The 26,722-nt window shown below is 41.5% G+C and overlaps 1 protein-coding gene and 1 non-coding gene across 4 annotated transcripts in view; both read left to right on the top strand.

Annotated features, from left to right (window-relative positions):
* Positions 1–236: 236 nt before the first annotated feature.
* LOC115897765 lies at positions 237–343 on the top strand. The gene has a single exon (XR_004057561.1). It is a non-coding gene; the product is annotated as a U6 spliceosomal RNA (small nuclear RNA).
* Positions 344–16,037: 15,694 nt separating this feature from the next.
* PIAS1 (protein inhibitor of activated STAT 1) overlaps positions 16,038–26,722 on the top strand; it is a 149,846-nt gene continuing 139,161 nt past the window's right edge. For all 3 annotated transcript variants that reach the window (XR_004057492.1, XR_004057491.1, XM_010363627.2), the window contains exon 1: positions 16,038–16,209. Coding sequence is in view for 1 of the 3 variants with exons in the window: in XM_010363627.2 (XP_010361929.1) it covers positions 16,186–16,209 (24 nt within the window). In the remaining 2 variants the exon portion in view is untranslated. The remainder of the gene's footprint in view (positions 16,210–26,722) is intronic.

Below are 26,722 nucleotides of genomic sequence, written 5' to 3'. Positions count from 1 at the left end.
TATATCACAATTTTATCAAACCACCAAAAACCAAATCAATAACAAGAGGAACTGTGGAAACTGTACAAATACATGAAAATTAAACAACATGCTCCTGAATGACCACTGGGTCAAGGAAGAAATTAAGGAAGAAATAAAAATTTATTGAAACAAATGAAAATCAAAGTATAACATTCTAAAATCTATGGGATACAACAAAAGCAGTGCTGAGAGGGAAGTTTATAGAAATAAGTGCTGTGCTCGCTTCGGCAGCACATATACTAAAATTGGAACTATACAGAGAAGATTAGCATGGCCCCTGTGCAAGGATGACACGCAAATTCGTGAAGCGTTCCGTATTTTAAATTTGAATTGGTCCCTCCTATTATAGTATTGAAATTAAGTCTACTTAATTTATCAAGTCATGTTCATGCCCTGATTTTATATACTTGTATCTATCAATAAACATTGTGATACTTGAAAAAAAAATAGAAATAAGTGCCTACATCAAAACAATAGAAAGATTTAAAGTAAATAATCTAATAATGCACTTCAAGGAACTTGAAAAGCAAGATCAAACCAAAACCAAAATTAGTGGAAGGAAGGAAATAATAAACATCGAGGCAGAACTAAATGAAATTGACACTAAAAAAACAATACAAAGGATCAGCCAGGCGCAGAGGCTCACTCCTGTAATCCCAGCACTTTGGGAGGCCAAGGTGGGCAGACCACAAGGTCAGGAGATTGAGACAATCCTGGCTAACATGGTGAAATCTCATCTCTACTAAAAATACAAAATAATAGCCGGGCGTGGTGGCATGTGCCTGTAATCCCAGCTACTCGGGAGGCTGAGGCAGAAGAATCACTTGAACCTGGGAAGTGAAGGTTGCAGTGAGCCGAAACTGTGCCACTGCCCTCCAGCCTGGGCAACAGAGTGAGACTCCATCTCAAAATAAATAAATAAATAATAAAAAACAATACAGAGGATCAATAACATGAAGAGTTGGCTTTTTGAAAAGATAAACAAAATTGATAAACCACTTGCTAGACTAAGCAAAAAAAAGATCCAAATAAAATCAGAAATGAAAAAGGAGACATTATAACTGATACTCAGAAATACACAAGATCATCAGATACTTATATAAACAACTATACACCAATAAACTGGAAAATCTAGAGAAAATGGAAAAATTCAATATATATAACCCACCAAGATTGAACCAGGAAGAGAGAGAAAACCTAAACAGTCCATTAACAAGTAAGGAGATCAAAGAAGTAATAAAAGTCTCCCAACAAAGAAAAGTCCAGGACTAGATGGCTTCATACTGAATTCCACCTAACTTTCAAAGAAGAGCTAACACCAATTGTCTACAAACTTTTCCAAAAAATTGGAGAGGAGGAGATTCTCCCTGACTCATTCTATGAGGCCAGCATTACCCAGTTGCCAAAACCAGACAAAGATGCAACAAAAAAGAAAACTGTAGACCAATATACCTGATGAACATAGACACAAAAATCCTCAAAAATACTAGCAAATCAAATCCAACAGCATACCACAAAGATAATACACCATGATCAAGTGGGATTCATCCCAGGGATGCAAGGATGGTTCGATGTATGCAAATCAGTAAACAGCATACATCACATCAACAGAATGGAGGACCAAAACCATATGATCTCTTAGCTCATGCAGAAAAAGTGTTTAATAAAACTCAACATCCCTTCATGATAAAAACTCTCAACAAACTAGGCAGAGAAGGCATACCTCACCATAATAAAGGACATGTATGACAAACCGACAGCTAACACCATACTGAATGGGGAAAAACTGAAAGCCTTTCCTCTAAGAACTGGAACAAGATAAAGATGCCCACTTTCACCACTCTTATTCAACATAATACTGGAAATCGTAGCCAGAGCAAGTAGGCAAGAGAAAGAAATATATGGCATCCAAATTGGAAAAGAGGAAGTCAAACTGTCCCTCTTTGCTGATGATATGATCTATGATCTTATATCCAGAAAAACCTAAAGACTCCACCAAAAAACTCTTTATTGCGAAAATAATTCAGTAACGTTACAGGATAAAAAATTAACATACAAAAATCAGTAGTGTTATTAGTAACAAACTAGCCGAGAGAGAAATAAGAAAGGTAATTCCATTTACAATAGTGACAAAAAAATATACCTAGGAGTAATTTAACCAAGGAGGTGAAAGATCTGTACAAGGAAAACTACAAAGTACTGTTAAAAGAAATTGAAGAGTACACAACCAAATGGAAAGACATCCCATGCTAATGATTGGAAGAATTAGTATCATTAAAATGACCACACTGTTTAAAGCAATCTACAAATGCAATGCAATCTCTATTAAAATATCAACATCATTTTTTCACACAATTAGACAAAGCAATTCTAAAATTTATATAGAACCAGGAAAAAAAAAAGCCTGAATAGCCAAAGCAATTATGAGCAAAAAGAGCAAAGTTAGAGGCAGATGATATAAAACAGGATGGTATCAGTATAAAAACAAACACATAGACCAATGCAACAGAATAGAGAATCCAGAAATAAATTTGCATGTTTACAGACAACTGATTTTCAACAAAGGCACCAAGAGCATACATTGGGGAAAGGTCAGTCTCTCCAACCAATTGTGCTAGTAAAATTGTAAATTCATATGCAGAAGAATGAAACTGGACCCCCGTCTCTCACCATATAGAAAAATCAACTTAAAATAGATTAAAGACTTAAAGGTAAGATCTGAAACTATTAAAATACTAGAAAAAATATAGAGAAAACACTTCAGGACACTGGTCTAGGCAAAGATTTCACGGCTAAGACCTTGAAAGCACAGGCAACAAAAAGAAAAATAGACAAATGGGACTGTATTAAATTAAAAAGCTTCTACACAGCAAAGGAAACTATCAATAGAGTGAAGAAACAGCCTGTTATAAGGGAAAAAATATTTGCAAACTATTCATTTGTCAAGGGACTAATATCCAGAATATACAAGGAACTCAAATAACAATCCCATTAAAAAGTGGGCATAGGCTGGGTGCAGTGGCTCTTGCCTGTAATCCCAGCACTTTGGGAGGCCGAGGCTGGTGGATCACGAGGCCAGGAGATTGAGACCATCCTGGCTAACACAGTGAAACCCCACCTCTACAGAAAATACAAAAAATTAGCTGGGTGTGATGGCACGCACCTGTAGTCCCAGCTACTCAGGAGGCTGAGGCAGGAGAATCGCTCGAACCCGGGAGGCAGAGGCTGCAATAAGCTGAGATTGCACCACTGCACTCCAGCCTGGGCAACAGAGCAAGACTCTGTCTCAAAAAAATAAAATAAAATAAAAAATAAAAAGTGGGCAAAGGGACATGAAGAGCCACTTCTCAAAAGAAGACATAAAAATGCCCTCTTTCTCAAAAAGAAAAAAAACTTTAAAGTCTGTGTCTAGTAAGTCTGATGTCTGTGCTGCCTCAGCAATGGTTTCTGTCAATTTATTTTTCCCACTGCTTTCCTACTTCTTTGTATGCTTTGTGGTTTTTTGTTGTTGTTGAAAACTGGACATTTGAATATTATAATGTGTTATCTCTGGAAAACAGATTATTTACATTCCCTAGAGTTTGCTGTTCTTGATTGTTGATGGCTTAACTTTTTGTACAGCCAGGGTTTTTACTGAAATTTCCCTGAACCCTAGGAACTTAAAAAGCAAACAAACAAACAAACAAACAAAACTTTTTCCAATCTTTGAGATCTGACTTTTTGCAGGAGCACTCCTTTAACACTTAATAAGGCCATTTGAAATTCTTCAGCATTCATTTCCTGGTTGCACTGAGTCTATATGTCAATCAGTGGTGGAATCTTAGGCTGTTCTCAGTTCTCTGAACATGCATCCTATCCCAGACATGTGTGTTGCTTTCTAAGTTGTCCTATATACACAGCACTTTTGAATTTGAATGCCCTAACTTCCCAACAATTCTCTCTCCCTGGCTTTTACTCCCAGGCTTTAGGAGGGTTAATATACGTAGCAACTGTACTCTTCGGCCCCAGGCAGTTGCAGTTTGTTTGTTTGCCTTACAATGTTTAAACAATGCCTGCTGCTTTTCTACAGTGGGTTACAGTGTGAAAACAAAATGAGCACTTTGCATCAGTTTTTCAGGTAACACCCAGACAGGTTAGAATGGACATACATAATAATTGTGTATAAAGTTGGCTCTGCTTCTGTAAACAAGTCCCTATAAACGGAGTCCCAAGCTCTCTATAAACGGAGTCCCACCCTGGGAAGGTGGGCTGCCATCTGTAAGACTGCTATTGAGTCAGGGAAAGGGTTGATAAAGTTTTCTTTCCATTTTCAAGTTGCCTTAAAAAAAAATTGGCTGGGCATGTTGGCTTACCCTATAATCTGAGCACTTTGGGAGGCTAAGACAGGAGGATCACTTGAGCCCAGGAATTCGAGACCAGACTGGGCAATGTAATGAAAACTTGTCTCTAAAAAAATAAATAAATAAATAAATAAACAAATAAATAAATAAAGTAATAAATAAAGTAATAAATAAAATTTTTAAATGAACATTTGCTTGGTTGCTGTAAATCTTTAACTATTTTCCAAAGTTCTGATAAAGTTGCTCTGAGAATTTCTGGTTATTTGTTCAGCATTTCTGTGGCAGTGTGAAAATTTGTAGCTGCCTACTTCTCCATTTTGCTGATGTCCCTCTCTCCACAAATTTTGACATATTGCATCTTCATTATTCACATACACACACACATCTAAAAAAGTAATAATAGCATAATTATGGAGATGGAGAGTAGGCTAGTAGTTCTCTGGGAATTAGGGATGGGTAGAGAAGATGGGGGTTATCGATGTCAATGTTTTAATATATGCAATATATATGTATATACATACATACATACACAAATACTATATATGTATACACACACAGACACAGGCACATATGTACACTTTTCACATATATACACATACAGATGTTCCTCAGCTTAAGATGGGATTACATTCAGAGAAACCCATCATAAACTGAAACTATCTCAAATTGAAAATGTATTTAATCTACCTAACCTACCAAACATCATAGCCTACCCTAGCCTACCTTAAATGTGCTCAGAACACTTACATTAGCTTATAATTGGGCCAAATTGCCTAACACAAGCCTATTTTATCATAAAGTGTTTAATATCTTATGTATAATAATTTATTGGATAGTTTTTGAAAGTGAAAACAGAATGGTTGTATAGGTACTTGAAGTATGGTTTCTACTGACTGTGTATTGCTTTTTTTGTTTGTTTGTTTTTTGAGATGGAGTCTCGCTCTGTTGCCCAGGCTGGAGTGCAGTGGCGTGATCTCAACTCAGTACAACCTCCACCTCCTGGAATTCAAGCAATTCTCCTGCCTCGGCTCCACAGTAGCTGGGATTACAGGCATATGCCACCACACCCAGCTGAGTTTTGTATTTTTAGTGGAGATGGGGTTTCACCGTGTTGCCTAGGCTGGTCTTGAACTCCTGATCTCAGGTGATCCACCCGCCTTGGCCTCCCAAAGTGCTAGGATTATAGCCATGAGCCACAGCCACTACACCTGGTCGAATGTGTATTGCTTTTGCACTGTGGTAAAGTTTTAAAATTGTAGATCAAACCATTGTAAGCTGGGGACAGTCTATATACACCTACTTTTTATTTTGAAATAATTGTAAAGTTACCTGCAAGATAAATGTACAGGGAAGTCACATGTACCTTTCCTCAGTCTCCTGCAATGTTAACATCCTATGCAACTATAATACAATATCACAACCAAAAAATTGGCATCAACATCACCCATCCTTTCTACCCTTCCCTAATCCCCAGAGAACTACTAGCCTGTTCTCTATCTCAATAATTATGTTACTATTATCATTATTTTTAGACACAGGGGCCTTGCTATGTTGCCCAGGCTGGTCTTGAACTCCTGGGCTCAAGAGATCCACCTGACTCAGCCTCCCAAAGTGCAGGGATTATGGGTGTGAGCCACCAAGACCGGCCTATGTCTATAATTATGTTATTACATGATTGTTACATAAATGCAATAATGTACTATGTATTCTTTTGAAGTTCTTTTTTTCTTAACCCAGCATAATTTCCTAGAGATTTATCCAAGGTGTTGTATTGTTTTTTCATTGCTTATTAGTAGTCCATGGTATGTATGTATCGCAGTTTTAGCCATTTATTCATTGAAGGAGATTTGGGTAGTTTCCAGTTTTGAACTCATAAATACAGCTGCTATGAACATTCTTCTACAAACTTCTATATGAAAATGTCATTTCTCTGCTTAAGGGTGCAATTGCTGAGTTGTATAGTAAGTACATTTTATTTTCAAAGGAAGTACCAAACTATTTTCCACAGTGGTTGTACCTTTCCTACGAACATGTATGTTGGTATTCATATCTAAGTGTGTGTTCCATATCTAAGAAGGCTATGTCTAACTCAATAACATAGGGATTTTCTTCTAAGACTTTTTTAACTTTAATTTTTAAATTCAGGTCTATGATTCATTTTGAGTTTTTTTTTTTTTATTGGGCAAAGGCCACAATAATCTTAGGGTCCCATGAAAATGCTTTAAATATTTTCAAATAATAAGAACAAACTAAGTGCAACTGATGGCAGCAGCTGGCTGTCCATGGCGGCCGCTGTCATCAGGTCAGCTGCTGTGGGGAGGGTGCCAGGAGGAGCAGAGCTGGGCTGGAGTAGTGCTGTGCTCCACAAAGCCAGCAGGAGCCAGGGACAAGTGAGAGCCCCCCCACCGAGCCTGCCACCTTGGGTGCCACTGCAATGGGGCCAGGCTGAGCCACCTGCCAGCAGGGAGCAGCAGTGGTTGGGCACAGAGGGGTGGGCAGAGAGGGGCCCAGTGAGGACCTGGAGCTGCAAGGAGGCGTGACCAGGGCTGCCTGCATGCTGCTCCACAGAGTAGGCAGGCAGGAGTCCTACCCTCCCAGGCACAGGACCTGGGCATCTCTGCAGTCTGCACCCTTGGGGTCCTGGGAAAATCTCCCTCCCCTCTCAGGCTTGGGGGTGTCTGCTCCTGGTGCCTAGCCTCTCCCTGCTCCTGGTGCCTGCTCCGATCTCAGAGCAGTGTTGGGGTTGAGCTCAGGCACTGTTACAGTCTGGCCAGGTGTGTGCACACTTGGGCCAGCATTGACACACCAGCCCCCTGCCGTCTTGGACTTTTCCAGAATTTGGGCCCCAAGGAGCTCTGGGGGGAAGCCGAGGAGGGTCTGAGGACAACTCAGCACTGGACTACAGGTGCCCTTTGGCAAGGTCAACCTGGGCACCATGGAAGGTGGCAGACTGGCTCCTGGGTGGAAGAGGGCATGTTACCAGTGAAGCCCCACCTTCAGGCCAGGGAGGGCCTGAAGACTGAAGGCCAGGCTGCTAGTCCTGCTGACTGGAGTGGGAACTTGCAGTGCCTTTTCCTGGCCCTCCCATGGCTACCCATGGATCAATTGGCAGCACTTCCTCCCATCTGAGGCCCATAAAAGCCCTGGGCTCAGCCAGAGCACTGCAGACAATGAGACGACCAGCTGCAGAGGGGAGCTACCCTCTCAGCTGATAGTTAAACTCTTGTCAGGATGGCTAGCTGCAGAAGGAGCTACCCTCTTTGCTTCTAGAACTCAACACTTGTTGGGATGACTTGCCTAGCAGAGAGGAGCTACCCTCTTCTCGCCACCCTCCAGGCAAAGAGGAGGAAAGAAGAGCTGTGGCCCTTCGGGGAGCTCAGATCGGGGAGCTCTTCAAGCCAGGGCTGTGACTCCCTCTTTGGAGCCCTTATGTTCCTGGTGTCTCCATGCCTCCAGGCACCACCATGTTCCCTGGTGCCAGGCATGGAAGCTGCTTGTGTGTGCCTGGTCCAGCTGCAGCCTTGCAGAGAACCAGCATGCAAGCTGGCACCTGGAGTTGTTCAACCCACTGTGGCAGCTGGAATGTCTGACTGCACAGTTGGACTCCATGCTCACTCACACACCCCTCACCACTTCATGCAATCTCCCTTGGCAGGAGTAGGATCCTGGTTGGTAGTGTGAGCCTAGCTCAGCCTGCCAGGCCAAGTGGGCAAAGTGAGCCCAGCAGGCCCGAGCAAAACTTGGACAGAGGCTCCAGTGATCACAGAGGTTTCCAGCCAGAAAAGCAACACCTGAAGATCCACTAACATAATTAGCTGGGATTATATTTGTATTTATAGCAACACAGTTTTAAAACATAATTTTTGGGGCTTGGTGGCCTGTGCCTATAATCCCAGCTATTGGGAAGCTGAGGTGGGAGGATTATTTGAGGTCAGGAGGTCTAGACCAGCCTGGGCAACATATGGAGACCCCGTCTTTAAAAAAAAAAGATGAAATATTAGGCCAGGCGCAGTGGCTCATGCCTGTAATCTCAGCACTTTGGGAGGCTGAGGCGAGCGGATCACCTGAGGTCAGGAGTTTGAGACCAGCCTGGCTAACATGGTGAAACCCTATTTCTACTAAAAATACAAAAAATTAGCCAGGCATGGTGGCGCGTGCCTGTAATCCCAGCTACTCGGGAGGCTGAGGCAGGAGAATCGCTTGGACCTGGGAGGCAGAGGTTGCAGTGAGCCTGAGCCGAGATTGCACCATTGCACTCCAGCTTGGCCAGCAAGTGTGAAACTGTCTGAAAAGAAAAAAAAGAAATATAATTTTTTTTTTGGCAGGGTGTGGTGTCTCACTCCTGTAATCCCAGCACTTTGGGAGGCCAAGGCGGGCAGATCACTTGAGGTCAGGAGTTTGAGACATAAGAAGCCTCTTTTCATAACAAGCCTCTTTCAATCACACCTAATGAGGTGACATGGAGTGGGACCCCTAAATGGTTTTAGGATGGGTGCTGGTCCCCATAAAATTAGAAGGTGGGGACGGGGATGGCAAGACCCTGTCTCTACTAAAAATACAAAAATTAGCCGGGCATAGTAGTGCACACGTATAATCACAGCTACTAGGGAGGCTGATGCAGGAGAATTGCTTCAACCCAGGGGGTGCAGGCTGCAGTGAGCTGATATGGTGCCATCGCACTCCAGCCTGAACGACAGAGTGAGACTCTGTCTCGACAAAAAACAAAGAAACAAACAAAAACGGAAACATAATTAATTTTTTTAATAGAAGAATGTACCTCTGATGTTCTTTCTGATACTAAATACATGGTGACTTTCCACACCAATTCTTCAAGTCTCTGTCAGCAACTGGGTGACCTACAAGTCATTTCAATTCTGATGTCAACTCCAGGAGTTAGTTCAGACCCCCACAAATTAATGGCTCAGTCCCACAAGGATACTCTCATTTAGACACCAGTCACAAGTTCCTTAGACCATCTGCACTCTGACTGACCAGCTGTAAAGTCAAGGCTTCCTACAATTCCTTCCTCAGCATGAATAATTCACTAAAATGACTCACAGAACTGAGGAAAACATGTTACTTACATTTACTAGTTTATTATGAAGGATGCCACTCAAACAGCTGAATGGAAAAGATACACAGGGCAATGTAATGGGGGAATATGCAGAGCTTCCATGCCTTGTTGCCCTTCCCCACAGTACTGTCATGTGTTTGCCAGCACAGAACCTCTTCTATCTCTTGTTGAAGAATTTATAGCTCAATCACCAGCCCCTTCTTTTCCTTGGAGGTAGGGGATGGGATGAAGCTGAAAGTTCCCACTTTTCAATTATTTTGGGGGTAGAAGGAGGAAGTCTCTCTCTGTCACCCAGCCTGGTGCTCAATGGTGCGAACACAGCTTACTGCAGTCTTGACTTGCTGTGCTCAAGCGATCCTCCCACCTTGGCCTCCTAAAGTACTGGGATTACAGGTGTGAACCACCATACCCAGCCCCACCTTCTAATTTTGAAGCCATCTAGGGGCCCCACTCCATGTCATCGCATTAGGTATGATTGAAGGAGGCTTGTTATGAAAAGCAAAAGATACTTCTGTTAGAAAATTCCATGTGTTTTAGGAGCTCTGTCTCAGGAACGAGGGACAAAGCCCAAATACAGTTGATCTTTGCACAACCAGGGGATTGGGGAGCTGACACAGTAGAAAATTCTTCACACAGTAGAAAACTTACATATAACTTTCACTCCCCAAAAACTTAACTATTAATAGCTTACTGCTGACAAGAAGCCTTACTAATAACATAAACAGTCAATTAGCACACACATTGTATATTAGATGTGTTACGTATTGTATTCTTATAATAGACTAACCTAGAGAAAAGAAAATGTTATTACAAAAGTCATAAGGAAGACTGTTCATTAAGTAGACATGGATCATTATAAAGATCTTCATCCTTGTCTTCACATTGAGTAGGCTGAGATAGAGGAGAAAGACCAGGGGTTGGTCTTGCCATTTCAGAGGTGTCACAGGCAGGAAAAAAGTCTACATATGAGTGCATTGCGCAGTTCAAACTCGTGTTGTTCAAGTGTCAACTGTATATATTTCTACTGTAGCACAGAAACCAAGAAAGCAAAAATGCCTAAGGCCATGGAAGTCATAATGTGACCCTTTGAGTTAGGTAGTTTTACCAGCAGTTTTGAGACTATGGCAGCTTGGAATGGGTCCAAAAATAAGCATCAATGGATGATGGCAGTGGAGATGCAGTGAAATGAACTGGCTTGGGCTTTGATTTAGAGTCAGTTGGGGCCTGGCGCGGTGGCTCAAGCCTGTAATCCCAGCACTTTGGGAGGCCGAGACAGGCGGATCACGAGGTCAGGAGATCGAGACCATCCTGGCTAACACGGTGAAACCCCGTCTCTACTAAAAAATACAAAAAACTAGCCGGGCGAGGTGGCGGGTGCCTGTAGTCCCAGCTACTCAGAGGCTGAGGCAGGAGAATGGCATAAACCCGGGAGGTGGAGCTTGCAGTGAGCTGAGAACTGGCCACTGCACTCCAGCCCGGGCGACAGAGCGAGACTCCATCTCAAAAAAAAAAAAAAAAAAAAAAGAGTCAGTTGGACCGGCTGATGGATTCATTTGGGAGGTGAACGAAAGAGAGAAATCAGGATGCTTTTACAGCTTTTAAAATTTGAGGTCAGGTATGGTGGCTCACACCTGTAATCCCTGCACTTTGGGAGGCCAAGGTGGGTGGATCGCTTGAGTTCAGGAATTCAAGACCAGCCTGGGCAACATGACAAAACCCTGTCTCTACAAAATATACAAAAATTAGCCAGGCATGGTGCTGGGCACCTGTAATCCCAGCTACTCAGGAAGCTTAGGCAAGAGAATCACTTGAATCCTGGAGGTGGAGGTTGCAGTCAGCCAATATTGTGCCACTGTACTCCAGCCTGCGTAAAAGAGCAAGACTCTGTCTCAAAAAAGAAAGAAAGAAAGAAAGAAAGAAAAATAAATAAAATTTGAAAGCTTGCTGGCTTTCTTTTAATAGGTTTTCTTTTGCAATATTTAAGAAAACTTTTTTTCTTTTAAGCTACTGATAGCTTACAGCAATTTGGTAAGGCATACTTTTGCAAACAAAAATTCAAACATTTGCTTTTCCTTCCTACTTAATTCCTCCAACATTTGTAAACTAATCATGAAGATTCTTATTTTTATGACAATATAGTTATTTGCATAAGTTCAATAAGAAGCTCTTCTCTTCAACAAAATACAACTGGAAATATTGGTTACATTACCAAAGCTTTGATTGCAGTGTCATATTGTATTAGTCTGTTCTCACGCTGCTATGAAGACATACCTGGGACTGGGTAATTTATAAAGAAAAGAGGTTTAATTGACTCAGTTCTGCATGGCTGGGAATGCCTCAGGAAACTTACAATCATGGTAGAAGGTACCTCTTCACAGAGTGGCAGGAGAGAGAATGGTTGCCGAGCAAAGGGGGAAGCCCCTTATAAAACCATAAGATCTCTTGAGAACTCACTATCACAAGCATAGCATGGGGGAATCCCCTCCCTCCGCCACCAGTGCTGTTCATTCATTCATTATCAATTGAATTGATAATGATTCAATTATATCCACCTAGTCCTGCCCTTGACACTTGGGGATTATTACAATTCAAGGTGACATTTGGTTGGGGACACAGAGCCAAACCATATCATTCATATATATAGCAATGTCATATTTTAAAATGTGCATAGAATCATAGAATGCCAATTTTCAAGGGTTCTCACCCTTATAGTGAACAACAGTTGTCACTTCCAGGCAGGCCCAGAAACCTCAAGATATTAGATATTGCAGGCAAAGTCTGATGTCTGCCTTGGTTTGACTTCCTAACATCAAGAAGTTTTTAAAAGTCCAATCTGAGACTCATTGTCACCATTTCCAGCAAAATAAATTTAAAAGAAGCTTATGTGGTTATTCTTGCTGCACTTATATAAATAATCAGGTCAAGTTTGAAACTAAAATAATTTAAAAACAAATTGGTCTTACCATGATTATCTTTGGTGGAAACGGGAATGACTGTAGAGAGAAAAATTATGTTTCTGATGAAAACTATAATATACCTGTTATTAGACTGCAGCTTTGTTCATTGTTTTTGAGTTTTTATCATGTATCTATAGCCTAGACTGGATCCTGAGTTCTCATTGTCTTCAATATCTGACTACAGTTCTCCAACCACGAACAAAAACTGCTAAGCTGAACAACTCGATATAAATTTCAAGGGACAAGTCCCATGCTTGATGAGGGAGCCACACAGAGAGTTCAGCAGAACACCTGATGCCACAACCAGAGACATTTAAACTGCAAACCAGGACGAGAAATTGCTGACATCATGTTGTGGACAGTGTTTTCCAAGACTGTCAGAATAAGACTCACTACCATAATAAGACTCCCTTCTTAATTTTTTCTTGCTTTTGCCCACCTGTTCCACTTGGCAGGATAATGCTGTAGTTAAAATTTCACAATCAGTCATTTTTGTGGGTAAGTGGATAAAGTGTAACATGTCAAACCCAAACCTTTACAGGACCCAAGAGAGCTTTTATTCCACCTAGTGGGTAACTTTAGCAACATCCCTAATGCAACTGTTTGTTCAAATTTTACTAGTGGCCTCTTTTGTACAGTTAGCACGCTTTGCTTCAATTTAACCAATTCCTGAGATGCTAGATGACAGAATTGCTACCTACTAACCAAACAGGGGGAAATCTGTGCTGTTGCTGACACTTGTACATAAATAATCTGGTATTGTAGAGACTCAGTTTCAAAAAGTTAGCAGGCTACTTGGTTAAAACAGGTAGATTTCTCATCTGGCTCATTCTTTGATCTATATGATTTTAGTTGGTTTGGTTTATGGCAACCCTAGCTAAGAAGCATACTCTGAACTCTTGGCATTGTCCACCTGATAGTCATAATTCTCAACTATGTTCTCTCAAAAAGTTTTAAATGTTTGTATACAGCCAACTGCTAAATGTCAAATGGTCTCTCTTCACCTGCAATGACAGAAATGCATAATCGTGAGGACACTGTAATCTATAAATGATGTGTTGAGACTAGAAAACCAGAATGATGTTAAGTGAGGGTAGTGCTAATGCCCTCAGTCTTAGTGTCACAATTTCACCTAGGTTAATTGTTTAAAAATCACAGGATGCCATTGTTTTGAACCACATTCCTGCATCAGGCCTCCAGACCAGACTAAAAATCAAAATGGTGTCACCCATGTTCACCAAAACAAAACTGAGTTATCTGGTTTTACAAAAAAATCATGAGAGAGCAAGCCAATTTTCCAAACAGAACAGTTTTAATCTTTAACAGCCATGATAATGAAATTTCCTCTGTTTTAATCCTTAAAATAGAACGTCTGAAGTAACCCAATGTTAACCAATCCGTTTTCTTTCTATTGTTCTGTCTCCATGTCTCCACCTGAAAGAAAAGTAACTTTGACATGACCAATCTGCTTTTTGTTGTTTCTGCCTTCTTCAGTCTATTTTCTGTCTCTAAAGCTAACATCCTCTGCTTGATTCCTTGCAACTTTTTATTCTATTTTGTGGAATGAAGTGTTGTCCAATTCTAGGATTGCAGTAAAGCCAATGAGATATTTAATCTCAATTTGTTTTAGTTTTGTTTCTTGACAATGGAGAGGTTTAGGCTAGAGAGCATTTTCAAAGTCATGAGCATATAGACTTCAAGTCAACCCGTTAGATGAGATCACCCGGTGATAAAACAGAGAAGAATGCAAGGACCGAGTCCTGGAGCAGTACAACATTTAAAGATTGAGCCAAAGAGGAGAAATCAGCATATCAAAAAGGAGGCCTAGTGAGGGAACAGGACTATCTGTGATATGTAGGTAAGTTCAGGGAGAAAAGTGTTTCAAATCAAAGGAACCATGTCAATTATTCACGATTCTACAGAAAGGTCAATTTAGATATGGATAGAGAATTGGCAATTGCCTTTGGAAACAAGATCATTAGTAATCTTGATAAGTGATACTGATGATGGAAGTCAAAGCTGGATCAGGGTAGACTGAGAAGTGAATGTGAAGTGAGAGGTAGGAACAAGCACTATTCGAGAGATCTTGAAAAACCTTTCAGAGAATTTATGAAGATAGCAGAAAAATAGGGCAGTTCCTAGAGGCGATTTTGGAGTCAAAGGAAGTTTATTTTAGATGGGAGAAATTTCAATATATTTATATGCTGATAGGAGAAATTCAATTGAGAGGGGAAAAACTAATGATGCTGGAGGGTAGGTAATTGTAGGAGCAAAATCCTTAGGAATGTGCGTGAAAAAAATCCAGGTCACTGGTAAAGGGACTGGCCTTCCTAGGCGCAGGCACACTTTATTCATAGTAACCCAAATGTTCTATGCAGATAAGGGTAGTTTTGATGGTGAGAAGATAAGGGAGTTTATTTCTGATATCCTTCATTTTTTCCATGAGGTATGAGGCAAAGTTGATTAGTAAAAAGTGGGGATTGGGGAGGAGGTATATAGAAGGCATTTTTTTTTTTTTTTTTTTTTTTTTTTTTTTTTTGAGACGGAATCTGGCTCTGTCGCCCAGGCTGGAGTGCAGTGGCCCGATCTCAGCTCACTGCAAGCTCCGCCTCCCGGGTTTAGGCCATTCTCCTGCCTCAGCCTCCTGAGTAGCTGGGACTATAGACACCTGCCACCTCGCCTGGCTAGTTTTTTGTATTTTTTAGTAGAAACGGGGTTTCACCGTGTTAGCCAGGATGGTCTCGATCTCCTGACCTCGTGATCCGCCTGTCTCAGGCCTCCCAAAGTGCTGGGATTACAGGCTTGAGCCACCGCCCCGGGCCCAGAAGGCTTTTAGTAGAGACAAAAAAGAATGAAATAATCCTTCCATCAAGTCTACTTAAATGTCAATTTAGTGGATAAAACTCTCCCAGAATTAAGTACATCTCCCAAACCCTTTTTCTTTCTCAATGGACCGTTTGCTCCCTTCTAGTACTCAAAAAATAACATTTGAAATTGTATCTTTGTTCGTTCACTTTGTCTGATTCCCCATTAGAGAACTACAGAAGGGCAGGGACTTTGATTCCCCAATGTATATTTAGCCGTTAGCACAAAGCCAACAGATAGTCACTAAATACATTTTTTTAAACAAAAATGTTAATGAACACCTTCAAAATTTTGTCTTACTCCACCTCGTTAAAAGTCTTGTTTGTGCAAGTCACTTTTCCTCTCTGAGCTTTCATTTCTGAATCTATACCCTGGGAATGATCTCTTCCTTGCCTACCTCACCGCGTTATCAAGAGGAGGATCTGAGCCAATAATGCTAGAAATGCTTCATTAAGGGCCCCTTAAATGTAACGGATTTCTATTTTTAGCCCACTGGTAGCCTCGCAAGTAGCAGGCGCTGAAAAAGAATTGCTTATTAGGGGTTGGGGGACAGCATTGTTTCTGTGACCGTAGGCGTCGAAGCTATGCAGAAGCGTTCCACGGACCGCGGAGAGATGGGGCTCAGCCCAGCATCCCTCTCGCTCCGGCTCTTCCCGGGAGGCGCTGGCCGAGCGAGGATGGGGGCTGGGAGGCCGAGGGGGCAGTAACTGTCAAACCTCGCCGCTTGGCGCCATTATTTAAATGGAACGTGCCTGTCTCGCAGTTGTACGTGTCCGGGGCGGGGCTTCGAGCGCCCTAAGCGGGGCGGAGGCCAGAGGCGGGCTGGGAAGGTGGAGGGGCGGGCCGGGGCGGGGCCAGGCCGGCTACAAGGGCGGGTCTAGCGGCGGCCCCCGGCGAGGTTCACTGCGCTTGCGCTGACAGACGCAAGATGGCGGACAGTGCGGAACTAAAGGTAAAGCGCAGCTCGAATTCACTTCTAATATTCGGCCGCGGAGACGGCGCCGCTGGTGCCGGGGGGGATGGGTCCGACCCTGGGGGGCCGCTCGGGCCTGACTCCACCCGGGCCTGGAGTTGTAGGGAGAGAGGCGCGCCCGGTCTCAGCAGAGGGGGCCCGCCTGCGGCGGGCCGCGGGCCCCGGGTGCCTCGGGGGCGCTGACGGGTCGTCCCCGGCGTGTTATTGTTGTGGGCGCCTCTGGCGGGGGTGGCGGGGGAAGAGATAGGGAGTCGGGAGGTAGGGGCTGCAGCTGTCTTCTGGGCTTGGCTTTTTCACCTTCCAGTTAGCCTCCCCGCCCCCCATGGGGAGCTGGGGCTGGGGGCAGGGTGCTCTTGTAGGGGGATTGGGAAAGCTCCCCGTGGCAGCTTCCTCTTCCTCCTTTGCAGTCCCGGGCTCCTGTCAGGCGCTCTTCTTAGACCCCCGGGAACTTGGCTCCGGCCGCCCCGCCCCTCCGTGGATCCCTGTCGCCCCCCCCCGGACTCGGCTCTCCACGGCTGCTCGCTTGTCAGGAAGCGCCTGGGGTGCCCCGCTTGAGGGAAGCGCGATCCCGGGGCGATAGGGTGGGGATCTGGGGGAGAAGCTCTGGTAAAGTTTAGCGAGCCCCGGGCCGGCATTGGGGTTCGGCTGAGAGGTAGCGGGGGGGAGTCAGCCTGGGCGGGACGTTACTCTTTCTCTCCGATTCCGGGCAGTCGAGGGGAGAAACCCCCTCGAAGAGTGTGTCTTTGGAAGCAGTGTTGGGAGGGGGGGATGTAGCTACCTCTCTCCCTTCTCTTGCCTTGGCTGGTGTGGAGGGTGAGAGGAGCCTTTGGGGGTCTCTGCACACACCATGATGGCGATGCTGTAGCTGATGGAGGTGAATGGTTCGTGTTTATATCCCCCCATTGCCTTTTGTTTGTAGGGACATCTTGCTGGCCATGTTGATTTGAACGAAATTCTCCCCTCATGCTACTCTAACCCCCGATAAATAGAACGTTCCTCTTAACTGTACCAATTACTCACGCCTCACGAAATTAGATGAAAGGGTGCCCCCTTTTCCCCGCTTTTCTCCCACCCCAATCTTTACCTGATGATGGCTTCTTTACCGAAGCAGATATACCACTACACAAGCAGTTGGGGGAGGGGGGTGGAACCCTTATGATTGGATTGTGACAAATGGGGCTCCGCTTGAATAATTTTGGTTTAGTAGCAGGCAGTTCTTAACTAACGCGTATTATTTCGAGGCTCTGAACGCGATCTTCTCTGTGGCTTCCTGTGTATGTGAACCCAGCAGCTGTTTATGTTTCGACCCAGAGAACTGACATCTCTGTTAGAGTGGAGATTGGGATATACAATTGTAAATCTTTGAGGAGAGTCTTCTTTTTATAATTAATACAAATTATTTAATTTTCTTCTCCGTTATAATGAAACGACAACTTCTAGAACAACCAAATGCCAGATTTGATTCTGTAGAGTTTTTCCTGTGGAATATCCTCACCGAAAGATCTTTTCTCCTAATAACTTCACAATGTTTACACTCCAAGATTTGTATATTAAAGTATTGGCTTTGAGTGTCATTCTTTTAAAATGTACTTATAATTACAAATTTACTTAAGGGAGAGCAGATTTAGAATGGATGGTTTTGGTTTTTCTCCAAATGAGAAAGCCTTAGGAATTTGAATATTTGGAGATAGTTAACCCTTGAAATAAAAAAAAAAAGCACACAACTTTAAGACATGTTTTCTATGATTTTTCTCTTTAGAGTCATCATGTTTCTGTGATCTTTGCCTTCTAATACTTACTTTGTTATGAGTTCTTTTGAATGATAGCTAATCAGTTGTTATACATGGACCATAGAATAAAGCTGAAAAGCTTGTGCAGACTATATTGTCACTCTTGATGCTGTCCAAAGAAACTAGTATGGAAAGCACATGCTGAGAGATTTCCTTCTTTGTTCTTTCTCATTTTAAGAAAGTGCCTTTGGGGATAGATCAGATCCCTGGTGTGAGTCTTGTTAGGTAAAGTTTCTCTTTACGAAAATGAACCAGTATCAGATAAACACCAAACACTTGAAGAAATGTTATTTTTCTAAAATTAGTCTTGTTTTTTGCTCTCCCCCAAATCTACTTGAGTTTTTCCAGAGGAAGTTTTTTTTTTCTACTTTTATGTTCCTGTTGTATAATTTTTCAAATTATAATAACTGTTTTGACATGTTGGTATGTCATTGTGTGTGTCTGAGACTTTGAGGAGCTGTGTGATAAATTGCTTAGCTGGTGATAACTGCATTAAAAAAAATTTGGTTAATACTTTATTGTGGTTAGATTTGCTGTTCTTTTTTTGGGGGGTGGAGGAGGTGATCTCAGGAACGCCTACCATAGTTATTTGAGAATGTGTTAAAAAAGAATGTGTATATATAATTTTCTGTGCAGTAAGGTTTGGCAGATACTCCTTTTGGAAATGATATTTTCGGAAGGCTTTTTGTTTGTGATTTTTTTGGAGGTAAATATGCATTCCTAATATACGAAAAATCAGTAAGAAGAAGAAAATCTAGTTTTTTTGAAATTTTAAATGGGAATAGAGTACTTCAACTGTGAAGCTTTGCATAACATTCAGTGACTTTTCATTATCTTAGGTTTCAGCCCCATACTTCATTTTGCTGTGGATTGCATTCGTAATTATTTTCCTCATGGCTTTTTTAGTGAGTCCTTTTAAATCTGTAAGAAATCTGCAAAGATCAGATGGGAAAAACGGATAGATCTTTATCCCCTGTAGGAATTGTGCAAGCTGCAACACTTCAAGATATTGCCAATAAAAATTAGATTGTGAGTCATACATATCAAAATGAATTCTCTATGCACATTTGTTTATGAAAGGTTTAATTTTTCATTAGGGGAATACCCATAAATGACATTTTAAGAATGTGGAGGGTATTTTGTCATCTTTAGGAACTTAGAAGCAGAAGGGTGTGATGGCCAGATGATCTTGGTGGTTAATAAGCTGACAGCTTCATGCAGCTCCTCTTAAAGTACTTTTAAAAAAAATGGGTTTTTTTTTTGGAGTAAAACTCAAACCAAATTATATTGCCATTTTAATTTACAGGAAGAAGAGTGGGAGAGAAGAAGTTCATCCTCATTTTAGTGGAGTAAATAATGAAATTAAATGGAAAGAGAAACCATAATTATAAAAGTTCCTATAAGTGTGTCAGTGAATTCTATTGTTCTTTTCTGCCTCTTTATTTTCAAGAAATAGCCACTTAATTTTGATCGTTACGCTGTAATTTGTCTGCTTTTATTTCAGATAGAGGCAAGTACGTCTGACAGTTTATTCATGGATTTGATTTGAATCTCTGTAACTTGCTTTTGTCAAGTGCCACATTTAGATGGCTTTTGTTTTATGTCATTATTTTTATGAACAGTATTTAAAAAACACTACAGTATAGTTTATAAAATACTACAGTATAGTTTCTAAGTATTTCATATGATTGTTTTGAAATACCGCCTTCTTTTTATCCACCGTTTTCTCCTGGGCGATTGCATTGTCTTTCTCTTCAAAGAGTCTCTTGTAATCCCTGTTGATTGCAGTAGTGCTTAGTGGCGAGTCCATAGCTGATTAACCTTGGGTTTCTCCTGGTGAACTCCATCAGCATGCTGCTCCAGGGTTCTTGCTGAGGCTTTTGAGTTTAGTATAATTTGTACCCTTTCTTACTGGTAACCAGGGATAAGAAAATAAAATGGCCAATGGTTGTAGTGGGAACTGGGAAAAAGTATCCAAGTCCCAGAAAAACTGGGTATTTATGATGAGATGTAGCCTTTAAAAACAATGACCAAAAACAGATTCATTACTTCATAGAATTGATTGTGGTGTTTTCTGAAGTATTTGACCCTGGCATGAAGCATCTTGCTTTTTTAATGTTTGAATAATAATATCTTATTTATATAGTACTTTGCAGTTCATAATATATTGCATTATCTCTTTTGATCTTTCCAGCAGTTCTTTGAGGTAGGAAAGGCGAGTGATAACTAAATCCTTTTTATAGAGAAAGTGAGCCCAGAAAGGGTAAGTGACTATTGCAAGGTCGTAGAAATAAAAGTGGCAGAGACTTGAGCCTAGGTCTCGTGTAGGCCTCCTTAAAGGTACTACAGCAGACCTGGAGTCCTCTAGGGTGCCCAGTTCACAAAGATTTCTACTTATGTTGTTGCTGATACTTTCCCTTTTGGGAAAGCTCTACGCTAGGGTATTTTTGGATTTTTGGATATTCCTAGGGCATTTTGCAAGCTTCCTTGCAAAAAGTTTGGAGTTTGTTAGTTGGAATCATACACATTAATTTTTGTAAGTATCATTTTGCTTGGGAAAATTTCAGAGAATCTGAAAAGTAAGCAGAAAAATAAACAGTACCTATAATCCCAACACTCAGAAATATCATGGTTAACATCTGGGTATTTATGCATTTAGACTTTCCCTCTGTGAGCATGTGTATATGTATATTCATCACAGAAAGATATGACACTATTTTTTATTTATAATCTGCTATTTTCATGTCTGTCCAGATTAGTAAATACAGGGCTGTATGATCATTTGAAAGCTTATATTGTATTTTGTTCAAGTAGTCCCTATCAGATTAGTCTACTTTTTTTTTTTTTTTTGAGACGGAGTTTTGCTGTGTTGCCCAGGCTGGGGTGCAGTGGCATGATCTTGACTCACTGCAACCTCCACCTGCCAGGTTCACACCATTCTCCTGCCTAAACCTCTGGAGTAGCTGGGACTATAGGCACCCGCCACTACACCTTGCTAATTTTTTTGTATTTTTTTAGTAGAGACGGGGTTTCACCGTGTTAGTCACGATGGTCTCGATCTCCTGACCTTGTGATTCGCCCATCTCGGCCTCCCAAAGTGCTGGGATTACAGGCGTGAACCACCGTGCCAGGCCCAGATTATTCTACTTTTTTTGCAGTGTCTTTGCAGCCTTGTACCAAAGTTTGCAGATGTTTTATTTTAACTAAATATATTGATATGACAGATCTTTTTTGTGCTTTAGAAAGCAATGCAGGCTGGACACCGTGGCTCACAGCTCACGCCTGTAATCCCAACACCTTGGGAGGCCAAGGCGGTCGGATCACGAGGTCAGGAGTTCAAGACCAGCCTGACCAACATAGTGAAACCCTGTCTCTACTAAAAATACAAGCAATTAACTGGGTGTGGTGGCGGGTGCCTATAATCTCAGCTACTCAGGAGGCTGAGGCAGGAGAATTGCTTGAACCTGGGAGGCAGAGGTTGCAGCGAGATTGTGCCACTGGACTCCAGCCTGGGCAACAGTGCAAGATTGTCTCAAAAAAAAAAAAAGGCAATACAAATGTTTCTTTTATTTTTGTAGAGACAGGGGTCTCGCTGTGTTGCCCAGGCTGATCTCAAACTCCTGGCCTCAAGCAGTGCTGCCTCGGCCTCCCAAAGTGTTGGGATTACAGGTGTGAGGCACTCTGCCACTGTGCTCAGCCTGCAAATGGTTTTTACAGGTGTGACACACTGTGCCACTGCGCCCACTCTACAAGTTAGATAAAATGTTTTCAGAGAAATAAATTAGTCATTCTTGGTTTGTTCATTGTCATACCTTTATTATTTATGTTTCTGTAATGTGTGAGATAAGATTATTAAATGATGGCAGATACAGGTTTTACAAAATGTAAGCAAACATTACTTCGGCATCAGAATGTTTGATAAAGTATGAAACTGATTATGAAATAGTATTTTATAATCTATTCATACTATTCTATGAATAGTAGAATTTCAAGTATGCAAGTATGTTTGATTTTGGAAATTATATCACAGTGATCAAATATTGCAAGTTTTTGTACCTTATTTAGATGCTTATCAGTTTTTTTTGTTTGTTTTTTTGAGACGGAATCTTGCTCTGTCGCCCAGGCTGGAGTGCAGTCGCACAATCTCAGCTCACTGCAAGCTCCGCCTCCTGTGTTCACTCCATTCTCTTCAGCCTCCTGAGTAGCTGGGATTACAGGCGCCAGCTACCATGTCCAGCTAATTTTTTGTATTTTTAGTAGAGACGGGGTTTCACCATGTTAGCCAGGATAGTCTCCATCTCCTGACTTCGTGATCCGCCTGCCTCGGCCTCCCAATGTGCTGGGATTACAGGTGTGAGCTACCACGCCTAGCCGATGCTTGTCAGTTTTTAACTGGCATTTTTTTTTTTTTTTGAGACGGAGTCTCGCTCTGTCGCCCAGGCTGGAGTGCAGTGGCGAGATCTCGGCTCACTGCGATCTCCGCTTCCTTTGGTCAAGTGATTCTCCTGCCTCAGCTTCCCGAGTAGCTGGGACTACAGGTGCCTGCCACCACGCCCGGCTAGTTTTTTGTATTTTTAGTAGAGACGAGGTTTCACTGTGTTAGCCAGGATGGTCTCCATCTCCTGACCTCATGATCCGCCCACCTCGGCCTCCCTAAGTGCTGGGATTACAGACTTGAGCCACGGCGCCTGGCCTTAACTGGTATTTTAAAACTATGCTGAATATTGCCAGGCATGGTAATCCCAGAACTTTGGGAGCCAAGGCAGGCGGATCACGAGGTCAGGAGTTCGAGACCAGCCTGACCAACATGGTGAAACTCTGTCACTACTAAAAATACAAAAATTAGCTGGGCGTGGTGGTGCGCACCTATAATCTCAGCTACTCAGGAGGCTGAGGCAGGATAATTGCTTGAACCCGGGAGGTGGAGGTTGCAGAAAGCCGAGATTGTGCCCCTGTACTCCAGGCTGGGCGACAGAGTGAGACTCTGTCTCAAAAAAAAAAAAAAAAAAAAAAAATCCCCCAAAAACCAAACACTATATTGAACATTAATATAGAGAAAATGGAAATAAGACTTTGCTTTACTCATTTTTTTTTTTTTTTTTGAGACGGAGTCTTGCTCTGTGGCCCAGGCTGGAGTGCAGTGGCCGGATCTCAGCTCACTGCAAACTCCGCCTCCCGGGTTCACGCCATTCTCCTGCCTCAGCCTCCCGAGTAGCTGGGACTACAGGCGCCCGCCACCTCGCCCGGCTAGTTTTTTGTATTTTTTAGTAGAGATGGGGTTTCAGAGTGTTAGCCAGGATGGTCTCGATCTCCTGACCTCGTGATCCGCCCGTCTCGGCCTCCCAAAGTGCTGGGATTACAGGCTTGAGCCACCGCGCCCGGCCTTTACTCATATTTTTAATCTCAAAACAAAGTGTTGCCATAGTATTAAATTGGGAGGTAACATTGTTTCAAGGATCTGCAACCTCTGCCTCCCAGGTTCAAGCAATTCTCCTGCCTCAGCCTCCCAGGTAGCTGGGATTATGGGCAGGTGCCACCACGCCCAGCTAATTTTTGTATTTTTAGTAGAGACGGGGTTTCACCATGTTGGCCAGGTTGGTCTCAATCTCTTGACCTCGTGATCCACCTGCCTTTCACCGTGTTGGCCAGGTTGGTCTCAATCTCTTGACCTCGTGATCCACCTGCCTTTCACCATGTTGGCCAGGTTGGTCTCAATCTCTTGACCTCGTGATCCACCTGCCTTTCACCATGTTGGCCAGGTTGGTCTCAATCTCTTGACCTCGTGATCCACCTGCCTTGGCCTCCCAAGGTGCCAGGATTATAGGCGTGAGCCACCGCGCCTGGCCCAGGATCTGGTTTTAGAAAGGTAACATAGGCAATGAAAGCATTTTTATTTTTAGTAAAAACCTTTAGGAGTTAAACCGATTAGTAAATGTATATGTGAATTAAGATGCTGTTTGTGCAACATCTGAAAAGTAGCGCGTGTGGAAGGAACTTGAGGAAATTGATCGTATTCTAAATTTGATTCCTTAGAATTTGGTCTTCACCTAAATCTGCATTTATGTAACATTTTATCATTAGAATTTCTTTGAAATAGGCAGTAGAGACAATTTTTAAGTACTTAGTTGTCATTAACTATCAATTTCAGAAGTAGTACTAATTGCCACTGCACTTTTTGTTAGATGTTTGTGACTATACTTGCCCTTCCATGTTAAAAATTGTACAACTCCTGTTACTTTTGATTCCCTGTACTCTTGGTTTCAGTAGTGTCACATGAGAAGATAATTCCCTAGAAACCTTCCTTCAGAGTTTTCTGGTAAATCTTCATTCTTAGCTATGAACTTCTAAAATTCATCAAAATGAAGAAACCACCTTTTTTTTCAAGCTTTTCCTTAGATCAAGCAGACAAAACAAACATTAAAATCCTTTGAACATTAACTAGTAATGGAGATATCAGTAACTCTCACAGGACTGTTGTAAAACGTTCCTATTTTTGAAAACTTCATCTCTTTCTTACCTTTTCTGCTATTCACTGCTTTCAGTTTCCCCCCTTTGGTTGCTGGGTTAATTTCACCAAAACACTCCTTTCATTCTGTCACTCCTATCTATAAAAACTGAATAGCTTTCCATCGAAAACTGGATAAAGTCTTAGTTCTAAGTCTAGTATTCAAGATTTTCTATAGTCTGACCCCAGTCCACTTTGTGTGTTTTGTCTCTTCAGCTATATAGCAAAAGCCCTTAACTGAAAGCCAGAGCTGTTAGTTTGTGTCTTTTTGTTGGCTCCTGTTCTGTACCCCCCTCCATTCTCCCATCCCTACTCTGTGGACACAGTAGGTGTTTTTAATATACATGTGTCAGATGAACAAATTATGTTCAAGATTGGTTTCTGTCAGAGAGTGGGGCCTGATGCTGTTGTCTGTAAGACAATCTAAATTGAAAATATTCTTAGGGTCGTATCTTCGCTCTTTTTTCTTGTTGCTGCTTAAATGAACTTGAATAACATTAAATCAGAATAATTTATGAAGGACTGTTTTAGATTTACCTTTTACATTATTTTACGTTATAGAGATAATAAATACAATTCTCATTATAATAATCTAACCGTAAATAGGGTAAAAATGGAAAGACCTCATCATCTTCTTTCTTAGAGGCAGTCACTTTGGTGTATATCTGTGTATTCTTATTTGGGTGGGCAGGGGGAGGTAGCAGCTTTATTGAGATAAAATTAACATATCCCATTACAGTTCACCTGTTTAAAGTGCACAATCAGGTGGTTTTTGGTATATTCACAAAGTTGTGTAACCATTAACCACAATCAGTTCTAGAATATTTTTTCACCTCAAAAAGCAACTACATCCTTTTAGCATAATCTCCTTCCTAAACCTTACCTCACTCTTAGCCCTAGGCAACTGATAATCTATCTTCAGTCTCTGTAGACTTGGCTATTTTGGGCATTTAATATAAATGGAATAAAAATATGTCGCTTTTTGTGTCTGGCCTTGTATTCTTTTTTTTCTCTGCATAGGCATTTAAATGTGTATGTCTGTATAATATTTTTAATTTATTGTGTGTGTGTATGTCTAGATGAGAACAAAACGACACACAGAAGGAACTTAAGTGAATGTACATGTACGTAAATATCTGTCCTAAAACCATAAGTGAGATCATACTATACATAGCATCCTACAATTTGCTTTTTTTCACAATAAATAGTGAAGCTCTTTCCATGACATGTCCAAACAATGAGATGGTCTCATTCTTTTTAACAGTGCATGATATTCCATATGTATGTTTATAGAGATTTACCGCTTGAATTTATCAATGTATGTGGTTAAAAGTTCTTAAGAACTTGTTTTGATGGTTTTGCTATACACTACTGGGTTTTTTAAAAAAATAGTTGCCACATTTAATGTAACCTCTATAGTATTAATGCTGGAGTTTCACTTAACAATAGGAATGAAAACATCACAGGTAAGGATTGTATAGCTTGAGGAGAAATGGAATGCAGCGTCTTTATGCAGTTCTGGCAGTGCACAGCCAAAGCATTTCATTTTGTATTTGGGTTTCTGAATGTGAGCAAGCCTGTTTTTAAAAAAGCTCATGGCATAGTGCTTAAAATAGAACTTAACATGCTATCTTGTGCTTTATGGTGAATTTTAAGGCTTTTTCTTGTAGTCATGCAAGTCTAATCTTAAAGATTGGAAAGATTTCAGAGTAAATATTTTTTCTCATATGTTAAAATCATCATTCTGGTCTATGGGCTTCTGTAAGTTACCCAAGAAGGGGACTGAAGAGGCACAAAACTGGCTCAGAAACTGGCTTATAGTAGATTCTTAGTAATTGTTATTTATTCAAGAATTATCACATTCTGTTATTTATTATATTTTTGGGTATCTGCTGTGTATGAGGTACCAGGTTATTGGTGATTTTAGTATATTATCACGTGTGTGTATATTTATTTAAATATTTCTGTTATAGTGGAATGTTTACTAAAAATTATCTTTTTAAAAATTATACAAGTAATACATCGGTTATTACAGAGCTTTTCAAAGTCTGTTTCTCAGGCCCCTGGTGGTTCCTGAAGTTTTTCTGGGTGTTCTCCAGGTCAAAATGATTTTCCTTATAATAGTAAGGCATTATTTGCTGTGCTGACATTTGCAAACTCATTGGTGGGTAAAACCGCCAGCACCTTGGCACAAATT

This window comes from Rhinopithecus roxellana, chromosome 5, assembly GCF_007565055.1.
Source record: "Rhinopithecus roxellana isolate Shanxi Qingling chromosome 5, ASM756505v1, whole genome shotgun sequence".
NCBI classification, from domain to species: domain Eukaryota; kingdom Metazoa; phylum Chordata; class Mammalia; order Primates; family Cercopithecidae; genus Rhinopithecus; species Rhinopithecus roxellana.
This window is presented reverse-complemented; position numbering and strand designations above follow the sequence as displayed.